The 26,481-nt window shown below is 34.2% G+C and overlaps 1 protein-coding gene across 28 annotated transcripts in view; it reads left to right on the top strand.

Moving 5' to 3' along the window:
* The window catches only part of POT1 (protection of telomeres 1), a 92,740-nt gene that overhangs the window by 24,340 nt on the left and 41,919 nt on the right, over nucleotides 1-26,481 (top strand). For all 28 annotated transcript variants that reach the window (XM_070616508.1, XM_070616493.1, XM_070616492.1 and 25 more), the window contains 3 exons: nucleotides 1,074-1,184; nucleotides 1,953-2,000; nucleotides 4,248-4,362. In XM_070616508.1, coding sequence (XP_070472609.1) covers nucleotides 1,992-2,000; nucleotides 4,248-4,362 — 124 coding nt within the window. In that variant the 5' untranslated portion in view covers nucleotides 1,074-1,184; nucleotides 1,953-1,991. The remainder of the gene's footprint in view (nucleotides 1-1,073; nucleotides 1,185-1,952; nucleotides 2,001-4,247; nucleotides 4,363-26,481) is intronic.

Here is a 26,481-nt window from a genome sequence, read left to right as displayed (position 1 = left end):
GCCAGAGATTTTAGAAAGGCAGTATAAATATAAGAGCCTTCTTTTGATTCACTGACAGTGTTGTTCCTGGAGAGCCTAGGCTGTGCCAAGCCTGTAAATACAGAGCAGAGTAAGACATGACCTGTCATCAGGGTGCTCACAGCCTCCTTAATGGATCTGAATAGAGCATCCTGGGCATCGACGCCAGATCTTTGTATATGCAAAGCAAAAGTCAGTAACGCAAAAGACTTCCACTTGGTAGAAATTAAGATTATTGAATGAAGCTGCCTAAAGCCCAGGAATTTTCGTGTATCTTAAGATTTTTGTATAAAATTAGAGTAAGATAAAAAATATATATAACGCAGCAAGACAAAACTCGTTGAGTTTGTATGTTTCAGTATTTGGAAAATAAGAAAAGTGAGATTTAACTAAAGAACAAGAGAGGCAGGAATAAATAGAGAATGGCTGCTTACTACTACTCTAAACCTAAGTAGGAAGAAAATATCTCTGTTCTTATTAGTATATAAATGGATATTTCTTATTTATGTCTCATGCCCTGGATTTTTTTCTTTTTATTAATTTTATTGTGGTAACTGATTTAGAACTCATGCCTTGTATATGTACATATCATAACCTTATAATCATGTGGAGTTTTTGCACTAATGACATGTTTTTCTCAATGTAGTCTCTCAACTCTGAGATTTGGTTTTGTTTAAATTCCATTCTTAATACTGTTGGATCATCTCTTATCTCTCCATTGTGCTTACTCATGCAAACTTACTTGCATAAACTGAGATAAACATCGATTTTTGAAGTCCCACTAAATAAAATTTTCAAAGTGATTTAGTTAGTGTTTTCCTGGCCCGTGAAGTGGTGGGGCATTATGCTCATCCTAGGCTACATTGATAAATACCCTTGCAGAGGAGGTGGTAGTCTCAATCTTATATTCAGAAAGCATTAAACAAGATTAGGCTAACTAGTTTTTCATTTTATAGCGGTGATTCCTATTTTTAAATAGTAATAAAAATCAGGATTTATATGGCATTCAGAATGATAGATATTTTGATGATTAAAAACTGTTTTTTGCTCTGTAGGACACTATTGCAGTGGCTGGATTTATTGTTTTTTCGGCATCATCTACAAGCAGAGATGGTAAACAATCCTTACTTTTGAAAGCATTTGAAGACATTAAATCAACTGTTTATGTAAGTATAACTTTTAGCCTCTAATCATATTATGGTTTTATTGAACAAAAGTGATGGAATAGAAGTAGTTTTTCTGTAAATCTGCAGATAAACTATTTAGTCTGACTGAATTATTCACTTGAGTATTTGAAGTTTAAAAAATAGAAATTCTTTTCTTGGCTTTATGTTTAGAATGACTCCAGGTAGAAAAGAAAGATACCTTAAAGATATTTGTTAATGAAATTTTAAAAACTTCACAGACACTCTAGACCTGATCTTGTTTCTTTCGGTGATACCGTCAGCTTCTTTTGATGATTTACTTGATTTCGTTTTAAATTGGTCAAGTGCCCCTTTTTAGGTAAAACTGATTTCCTCCTGTTTTCTTCTTTATGAAGGTATTCATCTTTTCCCTCCTTCTTCACCCCCCACACACGTACACACACATTTGGAGACCACCTCTTTGGTCAAGGCTGTCAGGTAGAGAAGTAGAGTTGGGCTAAGTCATATGCCTGCAGGCCAGCCGCTGCCTGTTTGTTTCTGATAGACACAGAGGCATTCTATGGGCTAGTGTGGTGGTCCTATGATATTAAAATTAATGAATTAGACTGACGCTTAGCTTAGACAACTTTGCACATGTCACTGTTAATTTGTAAGCTGTAACTTCATGCCATTCTAGTGAATTTGAATATTCTACGGTTAGAAGTATAATTTTACTATAATTAATAATTAAGTTTGTAATCACATTGGAGGTCATTTGTATATAAATAAGCCCTTTCTTTTTTTTTTCAGGTTTATGTTAAATCTGTGAAAGATTTTTCTTCAGAATCAATGTCTTTGGTAAGATGATATTCAGTTTGAGTTAGAATATGTGCACAGAACCCTACACATACACGCATATATAGATACACACATATACGTATAAATATATATATACATAAAAATATATATATTTTTGATCCACTTTATAGTCTGCTTTTGAAATAGTTTCAGTACAATGAGAAAACATAATCTCTACTTTTTTGGTATCTGATAATGTTGCAGTTGAGTTATATATTTACCTAGTAATTGCTATTTGGTTATTCTCTGGTCTGGAATACCTGCTGATATTTTGCCTGAGCTACATATACAAGAAAATTAAAATGGAAAAAAAGTTTTACTGTATGAGGACACTTGAATTTTTACTAGTTTTAAACCTCAGGCAAATTTATTTCTATTTTTTTTCCTGCTTTTTCTCCCCAAATACCCCCAGTACCTAGTTGTGTATTCTAGTTGTGAGTGCCTCTAGTTGTGGCATGTAGGGTGCCACCTCAGCATGGCCTGATGAGCGGTACCTTGTCCACGCCCAGGATCTGAACCGGCGAAACCCCGGGCTGCTGGAGCAGAGTGCACGAACTTAACCATTGCACCACGGAGCCGGCTCCTGTTTCTATTTTTTTCATTCCCTTGTATTTAAACAGATTATTATGTGGTGAATTGTGATTTGACAAAGTTTATCATTTTAAATAAAGAAGTTTTATAGTTATACATTTTGCTTTTCTTCGTTTTTTTACCACTTTTTTCAGTGTTAAAAAAGAAATTTTATCTCATAGCAATAGGAAGGTTCCCATTTTTACAGGTGAGTTGCTTATAGCTGAGTGAAAATGGAAAGAAGATAATATATGGATAAAATTTAAGGTTAAGTTTATGTTCTATATGTGTTCTTAAACCTTTAGTTTCTAATGGACAGACAGAATTTAGGGACATTGTTTCTAGTTGGCAATGACTATGGGATACTGATTTTAAATTCTGAATAATGGTATAATAGTGTAATTAATATAATACATTATATAATATAATGTAATTAAATGGTATAGTAGTTTAATTAAAATTTGTTATTTAGGAAAGCTGTAACCAATGAAAGGATTGATGTAATTTTTAAAAAATGTGAATTAGCCCCAAGTGTTAGTATTTCTCAAAATTGGTATAGATTGGTCAACTTCAAATATTTGATATATCTATGAACTCTTCAAAAAGACAGAAATAAACCAAAGAGCCTCTGAACTTGGCAAAAATGGTTTTTCGTAAAGTTCAGGTATTTTGAACTATTAGAATATAACTTAGCTGCTGTGCACACATACTGGCTGATTTACATGGAAAGCCAACTTATAATAAAGAAGATGTTTGTTGATTGTGAATTAACAAGTACATAACTTGGATGACCATAATGGTTAGGGTCATTGTGCTGTACTGGCCTTCCCCATTCATCTCTACTTTAGGGAGATACTTATTAAGATAGTATATTAGGTCCAGTTATTTTGTCACTGAGTTCACATCTTCTCTTTTCTGTCCCATATGCTGACCATTATTCTTTCATCATTGGTGAACTGCAACTTTTTTTTCTTATCAAGGTTTGATGAGATTTCTAAGTCCTGCCTGCTTGTGTTTGACCTGAGGGATCAGCTTCTTTGAAAGAGCCAATTAATTAATTTTGATTTGATCTTTAAAATTTTAACTCTTAGTGTGAAAGGAAACTTTGTTTCCAGTTGTTGGGTTGGGTGGGTGATGGGGCCAGATAGCTGAACCCTTTTAGGATTGTTTAACTAATACACAGACGTATCCTTGTAAATCACTTTGCCTTCTCTTACCAAACTCATGCATAGTTATTTCGGAAAACTTGTCTTTTCTCTTATTACCATTTTTAATGTCTTTATACCATTTATAAGTCAAAACCTGGCTTTATTTTGACCTAAACAAAATCTTTATAGCACTATAGGAAAAAAAAAAGAAATATATACCATAAGTTTTGAAGTCATCTTGGTTAAGGTTAAAAACCAGCACCAAAACCTCTTAAACTGCGTTTCTTATAATTGTTTACAAATTACACCATTTATAATCAGCGTTACTTCAAGGAAAAACTAGTTGATTTGTATAGTAACCTTTATTAGCTATACATTTCATTTTTTTTTCAGGCTATAGTGTCCTTTTAGACACTTAGAAGGAAAAAATGCACTTAAATGGATTTGCTAATTTATAAACTTGATCATAACATGATTCTAAAATGTAAATATTTAATATTGATATATTCACTGTCTTCTCTTTCTTTAGGTTCCAGCAACACATTATGTATATACACCCCTGAATCAACTTAAGAGTGGTACGATTGTCAATGTCTATGGTGTTGTGAAGTTCTTTAAGCCTCCATATCTAAGCAAAGGAACTGGTAGGTATTAAAATTGGTTGAGATTTTAATGGACTGGAACTACTTTATTGGTTTCAAGAACACAGCTCCTTCACTGCCCTAAGTCTTAGAAGCTTAGTTCTGATTTATAATTGCCAGACAACACTAATACATATTTTTTGGCCATTTTTATTTATGAAATAAGTATAGTCTTTAGATTCTGAAAAACAAATGAAGAAAAGGATGTTAAACAGCAGCATGACAGCATTTGAATGTATAAAATAGGCTAGAACAGGTAAATATATAGACAAATACAGAGTACTATAATACTGTAATGATGGTATGTAAATCACTTTTAATTCTGGTATAGATGTTAAAAGACAAAAGTATAAAAAAATAACTACTTGTAAACATCTGTTAGTGGATACACGATATAAAAAGATATAAATAGTGACATCAAGAACAAAGTGTGGGTTTGGGGGTAATAAAAGTGTAGAGTTTTTGTTTGCGATAAAAGTTAATGTTTTTCAGCTTAAGATAAATTGTTATAACTATGAGATGTTTTATGTAAACTCTGTGGTAACCACAAAGAAAATACCTCTAGACGGTATTCACAAAAAATGAGGAAGGAATCAGTATTTCACTACAAAAACATCAACAACACACAAAGGAAGACCTTAAGAGAGGAAGTAAAGGACAAAAGAGCTGCAGGGCAGACAGAGAACAATGAACAAAATGGCAACAGTAAGTCCTTCCCTATCAGTCATTACTGTAAATGGAAAGGATTAAACACTCCAGTGAAAAGACGCAGTACTTGGGTTGTTTTTAAAGATAAGTAAAAAGTGTAACCTATTAATTCTACATAATAATGTAAGCTTTTAAACTCATACAAAGAATGAATCAAAAAACTTGAATTTCAGTTTTCTGTCATTTATATAGTGGACAGACAACACACTTTCACCTTGGTTTAATTCAGTTTAACTAAATTTAACATTTATCACTCTATTTAATCTAATATAAAACAACGTTTTTTGCAAAAGGCATCGTTATTTTATGACTGTTAAGAAAAGTGCTGCCAGTTAAGCTCTGCTTCACTGTCACTTGTGAGATGTAGCCATCTTCTTTAGAGGCGTTAAAAATGTGAAACATTGGTGGTGTTGCGTCTTTATCTTTGCAGACCAGGAGCTATGGCTCATGCTGGGAACACAAAGATGTTCTCATTGAGTTCATATTTTTAAAAGATTTTATTTATTAAAGTATACAGATTCAAATTTTATTGTGGAATAAGCTCAAAGTGTATTCTTTAGGGGAGTGGATGGGGGGAAAAATCTTATTTTCCTGTGGTCAGAATATTTTGTTAATGTATAATGTAAAGACTTCGTCTATGTGAAAATAACTGTCTGAAGACTATTAAATCTAGAGATGAGAAGTTTGAAATAGGTGGTAACTAAGTCTGAAACCACAAAGATGTTTGTGGTTTCTGTTTTCAAACCCTGATGATTTCTGTTGTTTTAGCAGAAAGGAAAACATTAAACATGAAGGTTGAAGCAGAGAAATTTTTGTTTAAATATGTATTTCTCAAATATTTTCATTTGACTTTACTTTTTCCAAAAATCTACATTCCCCGCCCCGTTCATACCATTCAACATACACTTGCATACTTTCACTTTAGTAGTTACTTCTCATCATCAGATTTTTCCCCCTGAATCTTGCATGTGCCCATTCTGGGAATTCACTATAAAGGTGTGATCACTGTGACCCTCTTCCTGTTGCAAGTGTTGTGTGACTGGCTTTAATTGACTTGCCAAATCTACATTAATGTTAATGTCCACCTAACTTGGTGGAAGATAAAATTTAAAAACATTTTTTGCGTTTAATATGTTGCTAATTCTTGTCATTGAAAGTGTTTAGCAAATTAATTCAAAAATATATTATTTTTAAAAGTGGCTATGACTGAATATTAATTTTAAGTTATTCGACAGCATAATCATGTTTTATTCTGACACCATTACTAAATTATGTGTGTATAATGAAAGCATTGGGGAACTGTAATATTTGTTATATATTCATATTTATCTTATGTCTCTAGCAGATATGTTTATTGGATCCAGTCCCTTAATAAAAAAATTCATGAGTAGTAATAAGCCCTCTGTTATCACAAAAATAATGTTTCTGTATTTCTTCTGAGATACTAAATTAAAGTGAATGTCATCAATTTTATCTGAACATATTCATTGAAACTGTAAAATGTATTTTTAAGATAGAGTGAGATGTCTTTACTACTAGCCGGATGGTGAAGTTTTAAAACTGTCTTACAACTTTAGTTACACTTAGGTTTTTATTTCTGTTGATAGAACTCATCCTTCCCCATGCTGCAGGAGAGTCAGATAGCACTGATTTTTGTGTTCAGGAAAGGATCAGCTTAAATGTACAGGGACAATCCACAGCTGTGCCTTTTTTGTATTACATAAAGCTCCGTTATTTTGCAAATACAGGGCCACGATCTAAATATCACATCCGGATGTACGTAACTAGTTATATGGAGGAAGATTACCTTTATGCAACTCAAATTTAGGTAGAAGGAGAAAAGTTTATTATCATTAGGTAGAATTTTTCATAAAAATTTGTTTCATAAATGTTAAATTCAATGTGGTAGAGGCTTTTGGTGCAATTTAGCATCTTTACTTCTTGACTAAAATTTTTCTTGAAGACTTTCCTCTCATCCTCAGTAGTAATGATTACATTCTGGTAATATTTTTGTAATATTCTGTAATATTGCATCCTGGTAATATTTTGGGTTTGTGTGAGTAATTGTGGTAGCAAATGCTTTATTTCCCAAGCTTTCTGTTTGGTCTCTTGGAGGACTTATAGGTTGCACTTTGCAAAAGTCTCAGTCTTGCTGTTCAAAGAACGGTAGATGCTCACATTCCTATTCAGTCGTGAAAAGATCATCATGAAAACTGAGAATTTATCCAAGATTATGGAGACAACACATCTTAAAAGATCATTGTATCATCAAAATTTATTTTGCTGAGGACTCATTAGGCGTAAAGACATGGCCTCTTTCTATAGGAAGATGAGGGCATTGCTGCCTTCTTAGGATTTTGAGATATTATAGTAGTTGTCATCTCTGAAAGTCTCATGTCTGCTTTTGCTTTGGAGAGCTGGCTAGATGGAGTTAGAAGTGTGGTTTTTTTCCTTGCACAGAAAACATTGATCATATTTGCTTAGATAAGATGTAAAGAAGTTTAATTTTAGCTTTATCTCAGATTTTAAGAAATAGCTTAATTTTTTTTTAAACTTGAGACGCATTTGCTCTGTTCTTATTGCCTGTTCTTGCTAAATAAGATAAGTGTGTGTAGGCCATGAAACATTTCAAGTCTTGATAATAGTATATGGTTCATGCTTGCTTGTCTAATATCATAATGCCTGCTCACTCAATGAGCCAGTGGGAAGAGTAAAGGGAACCGTATTGTGCTTATTCTTCTAATATTTAGTCCACAGGAAGGAAGAGAACAGTCAAAATACTCATATCATCATTTTTTGTTGTTCTCTTCTTTTTATTCTCTCCCCAAATTTTGAGTCCCTAGAGGTCCCAACCTTTTTGTGCCCCATAATGTGGTGCATCACCTGTGGTTCCCCAGCTTGCCTCAGCAATGCTTTGTGGTCCTAAATTGTTTTTCATACCTTGCCTCCCATTCAAATTCTCCATTTTAGAAAAACTGATTGATTAAACTGAGCAGTTTTGGATGTTACAGTGTTTCTAGAAGAGAGCTTTCTCTTGCTGTTCATCATCTTATAAAAGGATACCTCCTGTTTGAGCCACTTCACTGAGAATTATCATCAAATTTCTTAGAGTAGTATCCAAAACGATGGACTTCTGAGATCCTGTATCTGTTTTACTTACTTTTAGTTCTTGGGATGTGGTGCTAGGATATAGGACCCTAGGATTTTTTCTTTTCTTTTCCTTTTCTGTAATCCTAGAATGCTATTTTTGGCTGTGTAAAAATATTATTTTCACTTATGAGAATGACTTGCCTTTTATGCATTAAAGTCATGTAGCATGATTGAATATGTTTGGTTTGTATGAGTAATATTGGTTGCGTGTTAAATGATTATGTGGTTATTGTCTTTTAATTTTTTGAAGTGTAACAATAAACTGCATTTTCCACATTAAAATCGTTGAAAAAATTTATTAATTACTGAATAATTAATGACTCATTAATATGTCGTAAGAGCCAGAGCTTTCTGGTTCATCAAAGAGAGAGTAAAGCATCTAGCACAATGCGAAATTATATGTAATATTTCATTACCTAAAGAGAAACTCTGTTCTAAAACACATATTATTCATCCCTCTTGCACCCCAACATACCTCTGGGTTAGAAGCTGCCCTATATGCTCCCAAAGTACTTGTTACCGCACTCCTCACTGCAAAATTAATTATCTATTTGACTCTAGCTTCTCTCCCTGCTCTATAGCGTTTAGCTTAATCTTTAGTGTGTATCAGTATTCATCGGTATTTAATGGGTGAATGAGTTAACATTTAGCTCAAATATCTTTATCTGTTTCTGTAGTTATTTGGATAATTATGGAAAAATTTTAATAAAAACTCTGAACGTAATGTTGTTACATTAGAAAATGCAGGTTTATCTTTCACTACCTTACTTTTTCCTAAGATTCTGGTAAGAGAGTCAGTGTTTTGGGGCTTATCAACTCCATCTTTCTTGGGGAAACAAATTTAATAATCAGAACATTCTTCTAGTTGAGTTACATTAACCTTTACAATGTTATCTTCAATTTGTGATAAGTTTTGGATCAAAATAAATGTCTGAACTTTGAATGTGTCAGTATAATTTTTCAATTCCATATTCAAGGAAATAGGGCATACTGAATTTTGAGTAATATCATCTACAGGCTATTAATTAAGGGAGAAAGGATCTGGTGTGTGTATTTAAACTCTTTACATTCAAGTTACATTAGAAAAAAATTTTAAAACTGTATACAAAGTAGAAAGTGGTATGCGCTGTGAGAAAAGATAAACTGCAATAGAGAGTTCAGAAAGGGGAGGTTGCTTGTAGTTGTGGGAATCTGAGAAGGCGTTTTAGTGAAGGGTCTGCTTGAATATGCAGTGCTTTTAAGAGTACATGTTCTCATACCTAACTCGTAAGAGTATTTTTTTATGTATTATCTCATTTAATCCTCACAAAACTCTTGTGTGCTAGGTTCTTGTCGTTATTCCCATTTTACAGATGAAAAACCTGAGACAGAGTTTGAAAAGCTTGCACAGGGTGGCAAAGGTCATAGAAATAGAATTTGGCTTGAAGAAATTCAGACAACATAGTATATGAAGAAAGTCATAGACGTGGGGGCACTCCAGGATTTAGACAAAGAGAATGAAGTTCAGTTTGTCTGACATGTAAAGTGCTTGAAGAATAATGTGGAGAATATATTTGGAGAGGTAGATTAGTGGCAAATTGTGTTCAGTCACATTCCTGGCTAAATACTTAGGATTTTCTGCTGTATGCAGTATAAAATACCTAGGGCTGTTTCAGAAGAGGGACAAGACTGAGGAAAACAACATGGTGGTAGTCTGATAGTACTGTAGAGAGGATAGTGGCGGAGCTAAAGAGACATTGTTAGGAAATTATTACAGTAACGTGATTGTGAAAGGAAAGGGACATAAACTTGGGCTGTGACATTGAGAAGGAAGAAAATGTGTGATTGTAAAATAAAATATGGACGTGGGATCAGTGGAAGTTAGCAATGGATTGGATTTGCCTATTATATAGCTTAATTCATGTTTATGAAATTATTGTATAATTTTTTGAAAGCCCTAAATGCATATAACTGCTAAGAATTATATTTAATGCAATCAAAAGATTTTGAAGTTCTGCTGAATATGTTATTTTTTCCTTTGGTGGATTTTATTTTATTTTAATTAACTTATTAAAACTCCCAAACAGTTCATCATTTGCCCCTTCTCCCCCACCTCTGGCAACCACTGATCTGTTCTCTGTATCTATGAGCTTGAATTTTTATGTCATATATATAAATGAAATTTAAAAATTTACGTATATATAAAATACACAAATCATATATAAATATTTATAGAAATATATATGTATTTTAGATTCCATATAAGAGAGATCATACAGTATTTCTCTTTCTCCAACGTATTTCACTTAGCATATTGCCCTCGAGGTCCATCCATGTTATTGCAAAATGAGATTTCCTTCTTTTTTCTGCCTGAATAATATTCCATTATATATGTATACCACAATTTCTTTATCTGTTCACCCGTCAGTGGACACTTAGGTTGTTTCCATATATTGGCTATGGAAAATAATGCTGCAGTGAACATGAGGGTGCATATATCTTTTCAAGTTAATGTTTTCATTTTCTTCAGATAGATACCAAGAAGTGGAATTGCTGGATCATATAGTAGTTCTATTTTTATTGATTTGATGAATCTCTATACTGTTTTCCATAATGGCTTTACCAATTTACATTCCCACCAACAGTGAACAAGAGTTCCTTTTTTTCCACATCCTTGCTGACACTTTTTAAATTTTTGGTGAGGAAGATTGCCCCTGAGCTAACATCTGTGCCAATTTTCCTCTATTTTTCGTATGTGGGATGCCACCACAGTATAGCTTGATGAGTGGTGTGCAGTTCCGTGCCCAGGATCTGAACCCGCAAACCTCAGGCCACTGAAACAGGGCACATGAACTTAAGCACTACACCGCTGGGCCAGCCCCTCACCAACACTTTTCATTTCTAGTCTTTTTGATAATAGCCTTTCTAATGGGTGTGAGGTGATACCTCATTTTGATTTTGATTTGCATTTCCCTGGTGATTAATGATAGTATCTTTTCATGTACCTGTTGGTCATCTTTATTTCTTCTTTGAAAAAATGCCTTTTCAGATTTTCTGTGCTTTTTCTAATTGGCTTGTTTGTTTTTTTGCTCTTGAGTTGTATGGCTTCTTTATATATTTTGTATATTAGCCCCTTATCAGGTATATGACTTGCAAATATTTTATCTCATTCAATAGGTTGCCCTTTCTATTTGTTGATGGTTTCTTTTGCTGTGAAACTTTTTAGTTTGATGTAGTCCCACTTGTTTATTTTTGCATTTGTTACTTTTGCTTTTGGTGTCAGATTCAAAAACTATTGCCAAGACCTATGTCAAATAGCTTACTGCCTATATTTTCTTTTAGGAGTTTTATGGTTTCAGGTCTTATGTTGAAGTCTTTAATCCAATTTGAGTTAATTATTGTGTATGTAAGACAGTACTCCAGTTTCATTCTTTTGCATGTGACTGTCCAGTTTTCCCAATACCATTTATTGGAGAGACTGTCCTTTTTCTGCTGTATATTCTTGTCTCCCTTGTTGTAAATTAATTGACCACATATGCATAGGTTTATTTCCAGGCTCTCTCCTTTTGTTCCATTGATCTATGTATCTGTTTTTATGCCAGTACCATACTGTTTTAATTACTTTAGCTTTGTATTATAGTTTGAAATCAGGGAGCATGATGCCTTCACCTTTGTTCTTCTTTCTCAAGATTGCTTTCACTATTCGGGGTCTTTCATGGTTCCATACAAATTTCAGGATTGTATATTCTATTTCTGTGGAAAATGCAATTGGAATTTTGATAGGGATTCCATTGCTTCTATAGATCAATGCAGCTCATCTACAAATTATAGATTTGGGAAGTATGGACATTTTAACATAATTCTTCCAGTCCATGAGCACACAATATCTTTCCATTTATTTATGTCTTCTTCAGTTTCTTTCATTAATGTCTTGTGGTTTTCAATATGCGAGTCTTTCACCTCATTGGTTAAATTTGTTCCTATTTAGTTTACTGTTTTTGATGCAGTTGTAAATGGAATTTTCTTAATTTCTCTTTCTGATATTCATTGTTAGTGTACAGAAACACTGCAGATTTTTGCATCTTCATTTTGTGTCCTGCAACTTTACTGAATTCATTTATTAGTTCTAACAGTTTTTTGGATGTAGTCTTTAGGGTTTTCTGTATATAATATGTCATCCACAAATGCTGACAGTTTTACTTCTTCCTTTCCTATTTGAATGCCTTTTATTTCTTTTTCTTGCCTAATTACCATGGCTAGAACTTCTAATACTGTGTTGAATAAAAGTGGTGAGTGGGCATCCTTGTCTTGTTTCTGATCTTAGAGGAAAAGCTTTCAGCTTTTTACCATTGACTATGGGATTAGCTGTGGTCTTGTCATATATGGCGTTTATTATGTTGAGGTACATTCCCTCTATACCTGCTTTGTTAAGAGTTTTTATTATAAGGGAATGTTGAGTTTTTCCAAATGCTTTTGTTACATCTATTGAATGATGATAGGCTTTTATCCTTCATTTTGTTGTTGTGTATCACACTGACTGATTTATGAATGTTGAACTATCCTTGCATCCCTGGAATAAATCCCATGTAATGATAGTATATGATCCTTTTAATGTATTGTTGAATTCGGTTTGCTAATATTTTCTTGAGGATTTTTGCGTCTATGTTCGTCTGGGATATTGGCTTATCGTTTTTTTATCTTGTAGCATGCCTGTCTGGTTTTTGTATCATACTAATGCCAGCCTCATAAAATAAGTTTGGAAGAGTTGCTTCCTCTTTTGTTTTTTGGAAGAGTTTGAAAAGGATCGGTATTAATTATTCTCTCAATGTTTGGTAGAATTCACCAGTGAGTCATTTGGTACTGGACTTTTATTTGTTGGGAGGTTTTTGCTTACTATTTCAGTTTCCTTTCTAGTAATCAGTCTTTTCCTATTTTCTCCTCTATCATGATTCAGTCATAGTAGTTTGTATGTTGCTAGGAATTCATCTGTTTCTTATAGGTTGTCCAATTTGTTAGTGTATAATTGTTCATAGTAGTCTCTTATGATCCTTTGTTTTTCTGTGGTATCAATAACATCTCTTTTATTTCTGATTTATTTTCTTTGAGCCCTCTCTTTTTTTCTTGGTGAGTGTCTAGCTAAAGATTTGTCAGTTTTGTTTATCTTTTCAAAGAACCAGCTCTTAGTTTCATTGCTCTTTTCTCTCTCTTCTTTTTTTTAGTCTCTATTTCATTTGTTTTTGCTCTAATCTTTGTTATTTCCTTCTCTCTAGTATTTGGGTTTCTTTTGTTCTTTTTCTAGTTCCTTGAGGTGTAAAGTTAGGTTGTTTATTTGAGACTTTACTTGTTTCTTCAGGTAGGTATTTGTCACTATGAACTTCCGTCTTAGGACTGCTTTTGCTGCATCCCATAAATTTTGTATGTTACATTTCCATTTGTCTCAAGGTATTTTTCCCCTTCCTAAAGCCCATGTGCATAGTTGTGTATCCTATGTTGTAGTCATGTTAGTTCTTCTGTGGGAACCACTACCACAGCATGGCAACTGATAGACTGGTGGTGTGGTTCCACAACCAGGAAGCAAACCCGGGCTGCCAAAGCAGTGAGTGCCGAACTTTAACCACTAGGCCATTAGAGCTGGCTCTCTCAAGGTAAGTTTGGATTTCTCTTTTGATTTCTTCTTTGACCCATTGGTTGTTCAGTAGCATGTTGTTTAATCTCCACATTATTTGTGAATTTTCCACTGTTCTTCATGTAATTAATTTCTAGTTTCATACCATTGTGGTTGGAAAAGATGCTTGATATGATTTCAATCCTCTTTATTTATTAAGACTTATTTTATGGCCTAAAATATGATCTATCTTGGAAAATGTTCCATGTGCACTTGAGAAGAATGTGTATTCTATTGCTTTTGTATGGAATGTTCTGTAAATACCTGTTAAATCCGTCTAGTCTAATATGCCATTTAAGGCCAATGTTTCCTTATTGATTTTCAGTCTGGATGATCTATTGATTGATGTAAGTAGGGTATTAATGTTTCCTATTATTGTATTGCTGTCTATTTTTTCCTTTAGGTCTGTTAATATTTGCTTTATATATTTAGGTGCTCCTATGTTGAGTGCATTCATATTTACAAATGTTGTATCTTCTTGTTGGATTGACCCCTTGATCATTATCAATGCTCTTCTTTGTCTCTTGTTCCAGTCTTTGTTTTAAAATCTGTTTTTTTTCTGACATAAGTATAGCTTACTCCAGCTTTCTTTCGGGTGCTATTTGCATGGAATATCTTTTTCCATCCCTTCACTTTCATTCTGTGTGTATCCTTACGTCTAAAGTGAGTCTCTTGTAGGTAGCATATAGGTAAGTCTTATTTTTTTATCCATTAAGCCACTCTATCTTTTGATTGGAGAATTTGGTCCATTTATGTTTAAAATAATTATTGCTAGGTATGTGCTTATTGCCATTTCATTAATTGTTTTCCGGCTGTTTTTGTAGTTCCTGTCTCTTCTTCTCTTGCTCTCTTCCATTGTGCTTCGATGAGTTTCTTTAGTAGTATGCTTATATTTTTTTCTCTTTCTCTTTTGTGGATCTACTATAAGTTTTTGCTTTGTAGTTACCATGAGGATTAACTATAACCACTTATATCTGTAACAGTCTATTTTAAGTTGATAACTTAAGTTTGATCCCATTGTAAAGCTCAATATTATTACTCTCCCTCATCAGCTTTATGTTTTTGATATCACAGTTTACATCTTTTTATCTTGTGTATTCCTTAAGTAATTGTTGTAATCATAGTTATTTTTACTACTTTTGTCTTTTAACCTTCGTACTAGCTTTATAAGTGGTCAATTCTCTACCTTTACTATATCTTTACTTTTCTAGTGAGATTTATTCTTTCATATGTGCTCTTGTTAGTAATTAGTACCCTTTCTTTTCAGTTTAAAGTCCCTTTAACATTTCTTGTAAGGCTGGTTTAGTAGTGATGAACTCTTTAGCTTTTGCTTTTCTAGAAAACTCTTGATCTCTCCTTCAATTCTGAATGATAACTTTACAGGGTAAAGCATTCTTGTTTGGGAGTTGTTTTCCTTCAGTACTTTGAATATATCATGCTGACCCCTTCTGGCCTGCGGTTTCTGCTGAAAAATTTGGTGATAGTCTTGTGAGGGTTCTTTTGCATGTAACAAGTTGTTTTATTGTTGCCGTTTTTAATTCTCTCCTTGTCTTTAAATTTTGGTATTTTAATTATAATGTGTCTTGGTATGGGTCTGTTTGGTTTCCTTTTATTTAGAACTCTCTGAGCTTCCTGGATGTCTCTTTCCTTCCCCAGGGGTAGGGAAGTTTTCAGCCATTATTTTTCCAAATAAGATTTCTGCCCCTTTCTCGCTCTCTTCTCTTTCTGGGAGCCCTATGATGTGAATGTTAGTCTGTTTGATGTTGTCCCTTAAACTGTCTTCGCTTTTTTTCATTCTTTTTTCTCTTTGCTCCTCTGATTGGGTGAGTTCTGCTCCTTGTCTTCAAGTTGACTGATCCTTTCTTCTGTTTCATCTAGTCTGTTGTTGAATCCCTCTAGTGTATTTTTTGGTTCAGTTATTGTATTCTTCAGTTCTGTTACTTCTATTTGGTACGTTCTTATATCTGCCACCTCTTTATTGAAATTCTTACTGTGTTCATCCATTCTTTTCCCCAGTTTGGTGAGCATCTTTATGACCATTACTTTGAACTCTTTATCAGATAAATCACTTACCTCTGTCTCATTAAGGTTTTATGTCATTCTTTCATTTGGAATATATTCCTTTGTTTATTTATTTTGCTTGACTCTCTGTGTTGGTTTCTATACAATAGATGAAACAACTGCCTCTCCCAGTCGTGAAGGAGTGGCCTTGTGTAGGAGAGATGAACCTTGTTGATCAGCCTTGCCCTGGTTCTTGGCTGTCTCTCGAAACTTTGTTATGTCCAAGCAGCAAATTTTATTTATAATGGCTCCCAGTAGTTGAGGATGTGCCAAGATCTGTCATGTCCCAAAGGGGAGGATCTCATCAGCACCTAGATTCAGGGTGTTTAGAAACCAGACCCTCAGGCATCAGCTTTTAAAAGTATGCAAATATATGCAGTCCTGTGAGACTACAAGTATGAGCCCCACTGTCTGCCAGAGCCAGGCAGTCTGGAGGTGTCCCTTGAGTGGCAGCTACAGAAATCAGTGCTCCAGATAAGTGTATAAGCTCTTTTCTGGTGATATTAGTGAGCTGGAGCAAGGTGGAGGAGGAGCACCAAGATGGTGTCCACAGCCTCCATCCCTTGAGAGTAGCTCCATAGGCCACAAAATGTGTGCCAAACCTGAGGCCTGCCCCTCATGCCAAAGCTTCAGGGCAAGCAAAAAGCCCTCCTTTACAGAAAGACTGGAGAGTGTGCCTCAGTCCCCTGTCTATGCAGTGCCCTGGGGGTGGTGGCCTGCCAAGAATCATCTCTCCAATTGCCATGGGCCTGTGGCACTCAGGAATGCAAGCCCCACTGGCCACCAGAGTAAGGCAGTGAAGGGGTATCCTTTCTGGGTGACACCAATTATTATAGTCTCATTACAGTCTCCCTTTGCCATTCTCCAGAACATCAGTACCGTCCAGAAAGGAACTTTTACACCTGTCTGGTGCCCCAGTTTTTGGGCTGTTGCCTAGAAGACATTTCTTCATTGCTTGGCACTGAGGCCAGTGGAGCTTGCATTCCTGGTCCTATGAATATGTTATTAATTGTCCTTTTTCCACAATAGATTTGATCTGTGTGATTTAATCTGTTGCTGCATTTAAACCATAAAAGGCTCTAAAATCAGAAAGAAGACTTTGTCTCCACTGAGGAACTGTTTCACTCGTCTCCAGCTAGAGATAATTTTTAAAATATAAAGTTAAGTATGAAGAGTTTTAAAACGTTACAATATAGTACACTGAAGTTGTTTGTGAAGCACAGAGATTTACTGTTTTGTTCTGTGAAATTTGTGTTGCCTGTATTCTTCAGGGGTGTGCCTCTCTAAATAATAATATTGCAGTAATTATTTACTAAATTCTGTTTTGTCTTTTATATATGATTGTCATTTTTCCTTTACAGTGTACCGTAAGTGTGATGTAGTGCCTTCTCTATTTTATAGATGTGCAAACTTGGGTGAGAAGTAGCACAGGTTATGTTTTCCCCTATTCCAAAGGCTTTTAAACAAATTACACGTTGTGCTAGTTACTGGCCCACGGTATCACACACTGTTCAGGAATGCCACTTCTCCATGGGCATTCCTGTGGCTCATCGGTATGAAACTTGACTCCTACTAGTAACCCAATTTTATGAGTCTTAGACTCAGCAAAACAGGGGTCAGATGGCTTAGTTGGGAAGTATTCTTAGGTTACTAATCTAATTAGTAGTTGTACTAGTGACTTCCTCTTTCACACTTGAGGAGTTTTTGGTTGTGATTATGAATAGGTTAGAATAGTTTTAGTGGGTACATAAAAACTGAAAGAAATGTATAAAGAGGGAAGATAAATAATTAATGTGTAGAAATCACATGGCACTTAAACTGTAATACTTACATTTAGTGCCTTAAAGCAGCTGTTTAACCAGATAGTGGTAGTCATTTTTTTACAGCTTTATTGAGATGTAATTCACTATAATTTACCCATTTAAAGTGTACAATTTAGTTGCTTTTAGTATATTCATGGGGTTGTGCATCTACCGCCACAGTCAATTATAGAACATCTTCTTCTCTTCCAGAAGAAACCCTGCACCTCTCAGCTGTCAAGCCTTCAAACTCCCCCTATTCCGCTCAGCCCTAGACAACCACTAATCTACTTTATATCTGTGGATTGCTTATTCTGGACTATTCATGTCAATGGAATCCTATACCTGCTCCTTTGTGACTTGCTCCTTTCACTTACCATAATCTTTTCAAGGTTCATCCTTGTTGTGGCATGTATCAATGCTTCATTTTTTTTATTGCTGAATAATATTCCATTGTATGGATAGACCACCTTTTATTTATCCATTCATCTCTTGATGGACATTTGGGTTGTTTCCATCTTTTGCTATTACAAGTAATGCTGCTATGTACATTCTTGTATATGATTTTGTGGGGACATATGTTTTCATATCTCTTGGGTATATATCTGGAAGTGGAATTGTCGGTCCTTTTTGAGTGTTTTTGTCTCTTAAACAGTTTTTCTTACTAGAAATAATTGTTGAGTTGCTTTGAATGTCATGGTCTTTTATATCTTATACTAAGGATATTGTTACATCTCTATTATTCTGCTTATTCTTTTGTCTCTCTCCTGCCTTCTATAATGTTTTGCAACATAATAAAAATATGAGGGGAAATGATGGAACCTCACGCCAGCATAATAAAGGGAGTAGTCTTGTATGCGTGTTGTATAGTAAGTTTCCTGATACAACAAATAAGATTGCAGCATATAATATTTCCTTGATTAAGTGATTTGCCTTCATAGCTTTTACTTAAGTGTTTCAACAATAAATTGTTATATACAGGAAAACTTGCTGAAATACTGTTTTAAAAACAACAGCGCTTTAGTAGATAAAAAAGTGAAGCAACTTTCATGGAGGAATTTTTTTGTGGATTGTATAATTTATGCATGCATGCTTCTTTGATTAAAGACCTTGCTTACCAGCTTTCCCTTATAATAAAACTCCAAGGCAATTTACACTTAATCATACTGAGGAAATTAGGTGACTTGCTCAAGGTTGCAGAATATAGGGCTTAATTTATCATTTGTTATCTTTTTCAGATTTATATCAAGTTAGGTGAAATATTACCTAAGTGTTAAAGTAGTTAAATACTTCGTCATCAGTTTAAATATGAGGTCTTACTGAATCATTAAAGTAGTTAAAGTCAATACTTTATTAAGAGTTTATGTATTTTTAGAGATTATGTACTAGGTAAAGTAAGAAAGAATACTGATTTGTTAAGGATCTTTCTACTCTCCCTACCTGCCTTCCCTGCTGATGTTAGCTATCAAGAAAATACACTTAAATTACCTTTTAGCTTTGTAACTTTATTATTGAAATATGAAGTTGTAGATTGTAATTTCACAGGTTTAGTTTTCCTTCATTTGAGAATGAGTAAAAAGTGAGGCATGGGGAAAATAAATATTTTTGCTATTTATTGTTGTCATTATTGAAGGATTATTTATTTGTTTATTAGAATGCTTCACTTTCTCGGAGCAGTTCGATAAAACTTATTTTAGCAGTTTGCCTTGTTCACATTTGTTAAAATGGGTGGCTTGGTTTCCAATCATGTTATGAATCTAATGCTAATTGAAAGAACCTGAAAACTATTTAGTATTTTATTTAGAGTGCTACTTGTCTTTATTGTTCTGGAAAATAAATTATTGGACAAATTTTTTTTTAATTCCCCTTTTCTCTTGAATTTGAATTTTCATTTCCTTCTGTTATAAATATATACATATTTAAATAGAAAAATATGTATATAAAAATGGTATTTGGAAATTCCTCATTTTATAGATAACCTTAGATTCTAAGAATCTCGTCATGTGTAGTTACGCCATTCTTTGTAGTAGTAGATGATATTTTGGAAAATATTGTCTTGGAAGTCTATTTGGGCCTGCAGCCCAGTAATTGAATAGAATCGTGTATGTGCTTATGCCTGCAAAGAAAATAAAGTTATATTTAATATACTAAGAAGTAAGCTTCAAATGAGATATTTTTAAATTCTATTTTTGTAATCCTTGATGTTAAGAAAGTAGTTCTTTGATAGTTCTATAATGAACTATATACACATCTGTGTATGTGCATATATTTACATGTTTAGCTTTTTTTTTTTTTTTTTGCAACTCAGAAATAGTCATAGATAATGTGGTAGCACTAGAAGTTCTTTGGTAAGAGCAGTGATGTGATGAAAATGTTTCAAGAATGCTGTTCTAATTGTTATTTCTTAATTTAGTATGAGGAAAAGAAAATCTGAAGGTAGGAAAAATAATTCCAGATTATAACAGTAGTCCAAAATTAGATCTGTAGAAATAGAGAAGCAAATCTGCAGAATAATGTACAGGGGAATTTTATAATGTTTCTGTTTATCTTTTCAGTGTGCAGTATTTCTTTTTGAGTGCAATGTATGTGCCCTTTCCCTTAGTGAGCACACCAGATGTTTATAGTATACATTGCTGTAATTACCTGAATAAGGCAAAGCAGTTAAATTCATTGATGTGGAGTCCTAAGCTTTGTTGTGAGTATTTTTGATGTGCTCACTGGAAATCTTACCTAACACAGAATTACAATGAGTATGGATATATTAATGTTACCATTTGAATTTATAGTATGAGTTATTTGAGGACAAAGTTGTCTTAAAACAATAGAATTTATACTGAAATGTATAGCTTTCTTTTTTTTTTTTGAGGAAAATTAGCCCTGAGCTAACATCCACCTCTAATCCTCCTCTTTTTTGCTGAGGAAGACTGGCCCTGAGCTAACATCCATGCCCATCTTCCTCTGCTTTGTATGTGGGATGCCTGCCACAGCCTAGCTTGAGAAGCAGTGCCTAGGTCCACACCTGGAATTCAAACCGGCCAAACCTGGGCCACCAAAGTGGAACATGCAAACTTAACCGCTGCACCATGGGTCCGGCCCCTGAAATGTATAGCTTTTAAACAAATGACTTAAAAGTAGATTGTCTTTCAACTTTCTTCAAAAACTTTTCACTTTACATGGTACATGGTAACCCTAGCTCCCCTGTCTCCCCTTCCCTGAATAAAAACACAAACAATTATTTTTTGTTTAAAAAAGGAAAAGGATAAAAGCAAAGTAGAGGTTTGGAATAGAAAAACCATTTAAAATTAATTTATACATTGGAATATTTTTTATCATTGTTTATGCTTTAAATCTTTAGTTTTAGAAATTTGAAATGTTTTGCCTTGTTTGGAAAATGTGGAAGAACTTCATAGGATTGTGTATATGCTTGGATATTATTACTTGTTGAAAAACAGTGAGTTTGATTTTTAGAGTAGAATGATAAACTAAATACATCTTCTGTGCTTTGCAGAAACGTCATAAGAAAATTCATATTTTAAGTTAAATATTTAAAGTTTTATTGTCATTTATATGTACATATAAATTAGGCTTACGCAAAAGATTATTGGGAGCATCTAGCAACAAAGGAATAAGAACTGGGAAATCCAAATGAACGTCAGTCAACATTAGAAATAATTCCGATCATTAATAATAAACAGAATGTGTACTCCCCCAGTCTCTACCGCTACCTCAACGCTATCTATCACTTTTTAGCAGACTCATCAGGCTTGGATAACTCAGTTTTCCAGTGTGCATGATACTTTGGAAAGACCAGTATCATCACCCACAGTTACCTTCTGTAACTGAAAATGAGATTCACGTAGGGTTATAACTGGAGAACACTCCACATTGAGAAAAGAACAGAGATCAAAACCATGGTTTATTGATTTATTAGCCTTCGTAATATCCTTCCTAATGCTGTCAAACTATTTTCTTTCTTTCTTCGTTCTTTTAAGATAGGTTTGTTAACACTTTTTAAGTTCTTTTATGATTAATTCAGAAGTTTTTGAGAATTTAACAGATTAAAAGGTTCTGTAAAGGTGTTCCGGTCAAATAGCTAATGAAAATTATGAAGAAAATAATTTAAAATATATAAAACCCCACTTGTTTTTCTCGGCATTTTATTGTAAAAATATTTAAATATACAGAAAATTGGAAGGAATTATATGGTGAACACCCATCATATACCAACCATCTTTATGGGTCCATTAATTGATGTTTTTTGATCCACTTCAGAGTAAGTTGAAGATATCAGTACATATCATCCATAAATATTTCAGCATGTATATCAATAACTGTCAATGACTAGAGTTTGGTATTTATTTATGGTTGTTTTTATGAGAAAAATATTACATACAATGACATGCATGGGCATTTTGTTCATGTTGGCTACTTAAATCCATCATATGTATTGCAAGTTTATGAATATCTGCTTTTGTCTAACCATAATAATATAAAACCAAATGCCATAATACTTTTGGACCCTTTTAAAAGAAATAAAAAGCTTTATTATTTCATTGCTTAAAAATACTCATTTGTTTAGAAAATAGTAAATATAGGTCTATAAACTTCAGTGTAAAGAAGATGGAAACTGTTAGACTTTACTGATTGCCTTTGGGGTTTTGTTATAAAGGTTGCCAGTTACTTAAATTATTAAGGAGAGGTTATAAGGCTACATATTTTATACAGGTTTTATCTCACCCAGTTGCTTCCAAGTTTATTTAGGTCACTTGGTTTTATAGTTTATGTAAATTGGGAAACATTCGTCAAGATGGCAGTTGCCCCATACTCATTTTCTGGACAAGTAAGTATGCCATCCCTCTTCTAATCCCCTGCAGGAGGCATGGGAGAAGTCAAGATAGCAATTGGTTTGACATCACGAAGCATCAAAGTGGAATTTAATCTTTTGATTTTTTTTTCTTTCTTTTTTTGAGGGAGATTAGTCCTGAGCTAACATCTGCTTCCAATCCTCCTCTTTTTGCTGAGGAATACTGGCCCTTAGCTAACATCTGTGCCCATCTTCCTTTACTTTCTATGTGGGACGCCTGCCACAGCATAGCTTGAAAGCAATGCATAGGTCCGCACCCAGGATCTGAACTGGTGAACCCCAGGCCACTGAAGTGGAACGTGCGAATTTAACCGCTGTGCTACTGGGCTGGCCCCTCTTTTGATTTTTTTTGTACTCTTGTAACTGACAACAAAGAGGGAGATAAAAAGGCTAAAAAAAGAGACAAAAGTCTGGAACAGTACATTGCCCAGAGACAGGGTAGGTGATGGGAGGGCAAGAACTGCTGGAGAGAATGTCCCAAGACAACAGTAAAGTCTAGTATGGAGTAGCTCTCTTCCTCTTCATCAAGTGAGGCTTTAAGGTAACCAATTTTCTCAATAATCCTTCTTTTGATCTGCATAAGCTTTTAGCAAAGCGTTTTCAGTGGGTGAAACACCAGTCCTGTGAAAGATTCTATGAAAAAGTGGGAAATTCTGCATTCTGTCTCTTGAGATTCATGATGCGTATTTGCACATTATCACCTCTGAAAAGTTTTATGAAAGGAACCTGTTTAACTTTGTTTTTAACATATTTCTACTTGAAAGTGCTTGAACATGGAGCCCTTTTGAATGTACTCTGACTCTTAATTGCTGAAACTGTTGTCCCCTGGAATCAAGTTTAGGCGTTGTTGACCTAGGTTGAGGTTGGTAGAGCTTCGTTTTCAAGTAATTTGTTATCTGTATTTATTTTTTTATCCTCATTTGTTTATTGTGAACTGGGAAGGGAGAAGGGCCAGTGGTTTTTGTTTGTTTGTTTGTTTGTTTTAGTGCTCCTTTATTCAGAGAATAGCATGGAGTAGCATGGGGACAGGACCCATGGGCAGTAAGAGCTGCCAAAGGGCCAGTTTTTATTTATAATTTGATTGTGGTAGAATTGCAAAGGACCTTGTCTCTGTAGTGATCTGTATTAGAAATTTTCACTTTTAGGAAATATATTGTTGATGCTCTAAATCAGTGCTTCTCAAGTTTTTTATATTCTTGAAAATTATGAGAACCCTAAGGAGCTTTTATTTATATAGGTCATAGTTAGAGATGTTTAAACATATTAGGAATTAAAAGTGAAAAACTAACATATTTAATAATTAAACAACATTAATAATTCACTGAAACTAGAAATCTATTACATATTAACATAAGTAACATTTTTAATGAAAAGTATATTTTCCAAAAATATGGAGTGTGGTTTTGTTTCACGTTTTAAGATATCTTTATCTTTAAAAAAATAATAGAAAATTGCAGGATTCTCTTTTTATCATTCAGTCTGTTATCACATGTTATTTCAGTTGAGATATGTAAAAAATTTTGACTTCACCCAGCTACGTAGTTGGAAAAGGGAAGAGTATTTTTATAGCCTTTTCAGACAGTTTTGGATATTCTCTGATACTACCCAAAAATCAGCAAATGGTAGCTTCTTAAAGGTTGGTTGCATGAGCAATCTGAAACCATAGCAGTGAATTTTCATACTCTATTGAGTTAAAAATCCGTTAATATGTTTTACACTTTGAATAGATCTTTAAGTTATCCATGCTTTGTAATTTAATGATCGTTTGGAAAAAAAACATTTCCCAAGATATGCAGATCTTCTAAAAGTTAACACATTTCATTGTACAATATCATACGGTACCAAAACATACCAACACCCCAGATTCAAAGTTATTTCTGTCACCCCTCAAGTTTATCAGGAAAACCTTTGAATATTGAGAAACGATCAGTATCATGGTGGCAGATGGAACTTTTCCATTATTCTAATTTTTGCCTAAAAACTTTTGGTTTTATTATTGGCAGAAGATGCTGCCAGTTGTTTTCATTGAACTGACAGATTCATTTCATTCATTTTTGTGAAAACCTCTGACAAATACCAAATTCTGAATAACTATAATTTGTCAGTCATGCTTTTACATAAAAATGCTGTTCCAACAAGAAAAAAGTGGCTAGTTCAACTCACAACTCAGTCCCACAGTGCTTTTCCTCAAAACAACCATCGTACTTTGGTAAGCAGTAGAAATATTTTGTGTTTACGTCCCATTTTATCACATAGAATATTAAAAAGATGTGTCCTCAAGGGTCAAAATACAATAAAGTTTTAATTCTTCATCAAGTACATTCTTGTTCTTTAGTAAAACTGTTGTGGTTTTTGTCTGTTTAATGTTACTGTGTGGTGGTGAAGAATACAGTGACCACTTCTACAGTTTGGTGCCACGGCCTTGATTCTGGCCAAGACTCTAGCAGTTTTACTCACCATTGCTTCTGCATCGTTAGTCCAAAGGTCAACACAGTTAAAAAGGCAAATAATATTGTAGTATTATTGTGAAAATACTTTTGACTTTCTGAAATCCATGAAAATGTCTTGGAGCCCCCCTGGTGGTTTGCAGACCAAACTTTGAGAACTATTACCCTGCAGGAAGTTGAACATTTCTTCAAGCTGGGATAGTGTATTGTCTGGTGAATTTCTTTATCCTAATTTTTAATTGAGGTATTAGATCTTCTTGGCCCTTGATTATCCTTTTGCTCCATTAAAATTGTTCTATATAGTCGTCCTTTGGTATCTGCAGGATGGGTTCCAGGATACCCCCTGCCTCTCCACAGATACTAAAATCTGTGGATGCTCAAATCCCGTATGTAAAATGGTGTGGTATTTGCCTATAACCTATGCGTATCCTCCCGTGTACTTTAAATCATCTCTAGATTACTTATAATACCTAATACCATGTGAATGCTATGTAAATAGTTGTTATACTGTATTGTTTAGGGAATAATGACAAAAAATAGTCTGTACATGTTCAGTACAGAGGCAACAATCGTAGGCCTTTTGATCCGTGGCTGGTTGAATCCACGGATGCGGCACCTGCAGATACAGGGGGCTGACTGTATTATCCTTAACATTTTAATTTTATGAATAAGATAAGCGGTTCATGCTATTTTCTGCCCTGTATCTTTTCAGATACTCTTTGTGTTCCCAGGTGAAATTTCTTTTGAGGACCAGATGCTTCTCTGTGGAAGGTTGATAGTACCATATCTAAAAGCAACTAATCCAGATTCCAGTGGAAATTCAAACTGAAACTTCCAGATCCTTAAATCTATACTTTCATTTCATATGCCGACTTTGGTTTGGCACTATATCTTGGCAAAGTATCTTCAGATACTTTGTCAAGACAGATTCTAAGATAATATCTAAGTTCCTTAGAAAAGTGTGTTATGATTAGCAGTAAAGAAATGCTGCTGCTGCTGCTGCCACCACTGGCCAGCTCTTAGATAGCCCTTACTTCACCACGTGTTAGGTGCTATTCTAAACACTTTACATATACTTACTTATTTAATTCTACCATCATATGAAGTGAACGCTGTTATTATCCCCATTTTTCAGATAAGGAAATTGAGGCACAAAGAGGCTAAATGATTCTCAGTGTCTGCCATAGCCTTCAGAGAGGGAGAATTTTTGCAAGTACCATATATTTGCTGTAGTAATAACCTGCATTAATTTTGTAAGGCTGATTGATCAGCTACTGTGTGTTATAGATGCTGTGCACTGAGAAGACTAAATACTAAGTCTCGAAGCCTAGCTGTCTGTGTTTTCTGATTAAAAAGTGTCTGCTTCCCCTCTGGCATTCTTCAGAAATTGTCTATATGTAGTCACTGTCCTGAAAAATATTTGCTATGTTACACATAGATCAATTGTAA

Source organism: Equus przewalskii, chromosome 4 (assembly GCF_037783145.1).
Source record: "Equus przewalskii isolate Varuska chromosome 4, EquPr2, whole genome shotgun sequence".
Taxonomy (NCBI): Eukaryota; Metazoa; Chordata; class Mammalia; order Perissodactyla; family Equidae; genus Equus; species Equus przewalskii.
This window is presented reverse-complemented; position numbering and strand designations above follow the sequence as displayed.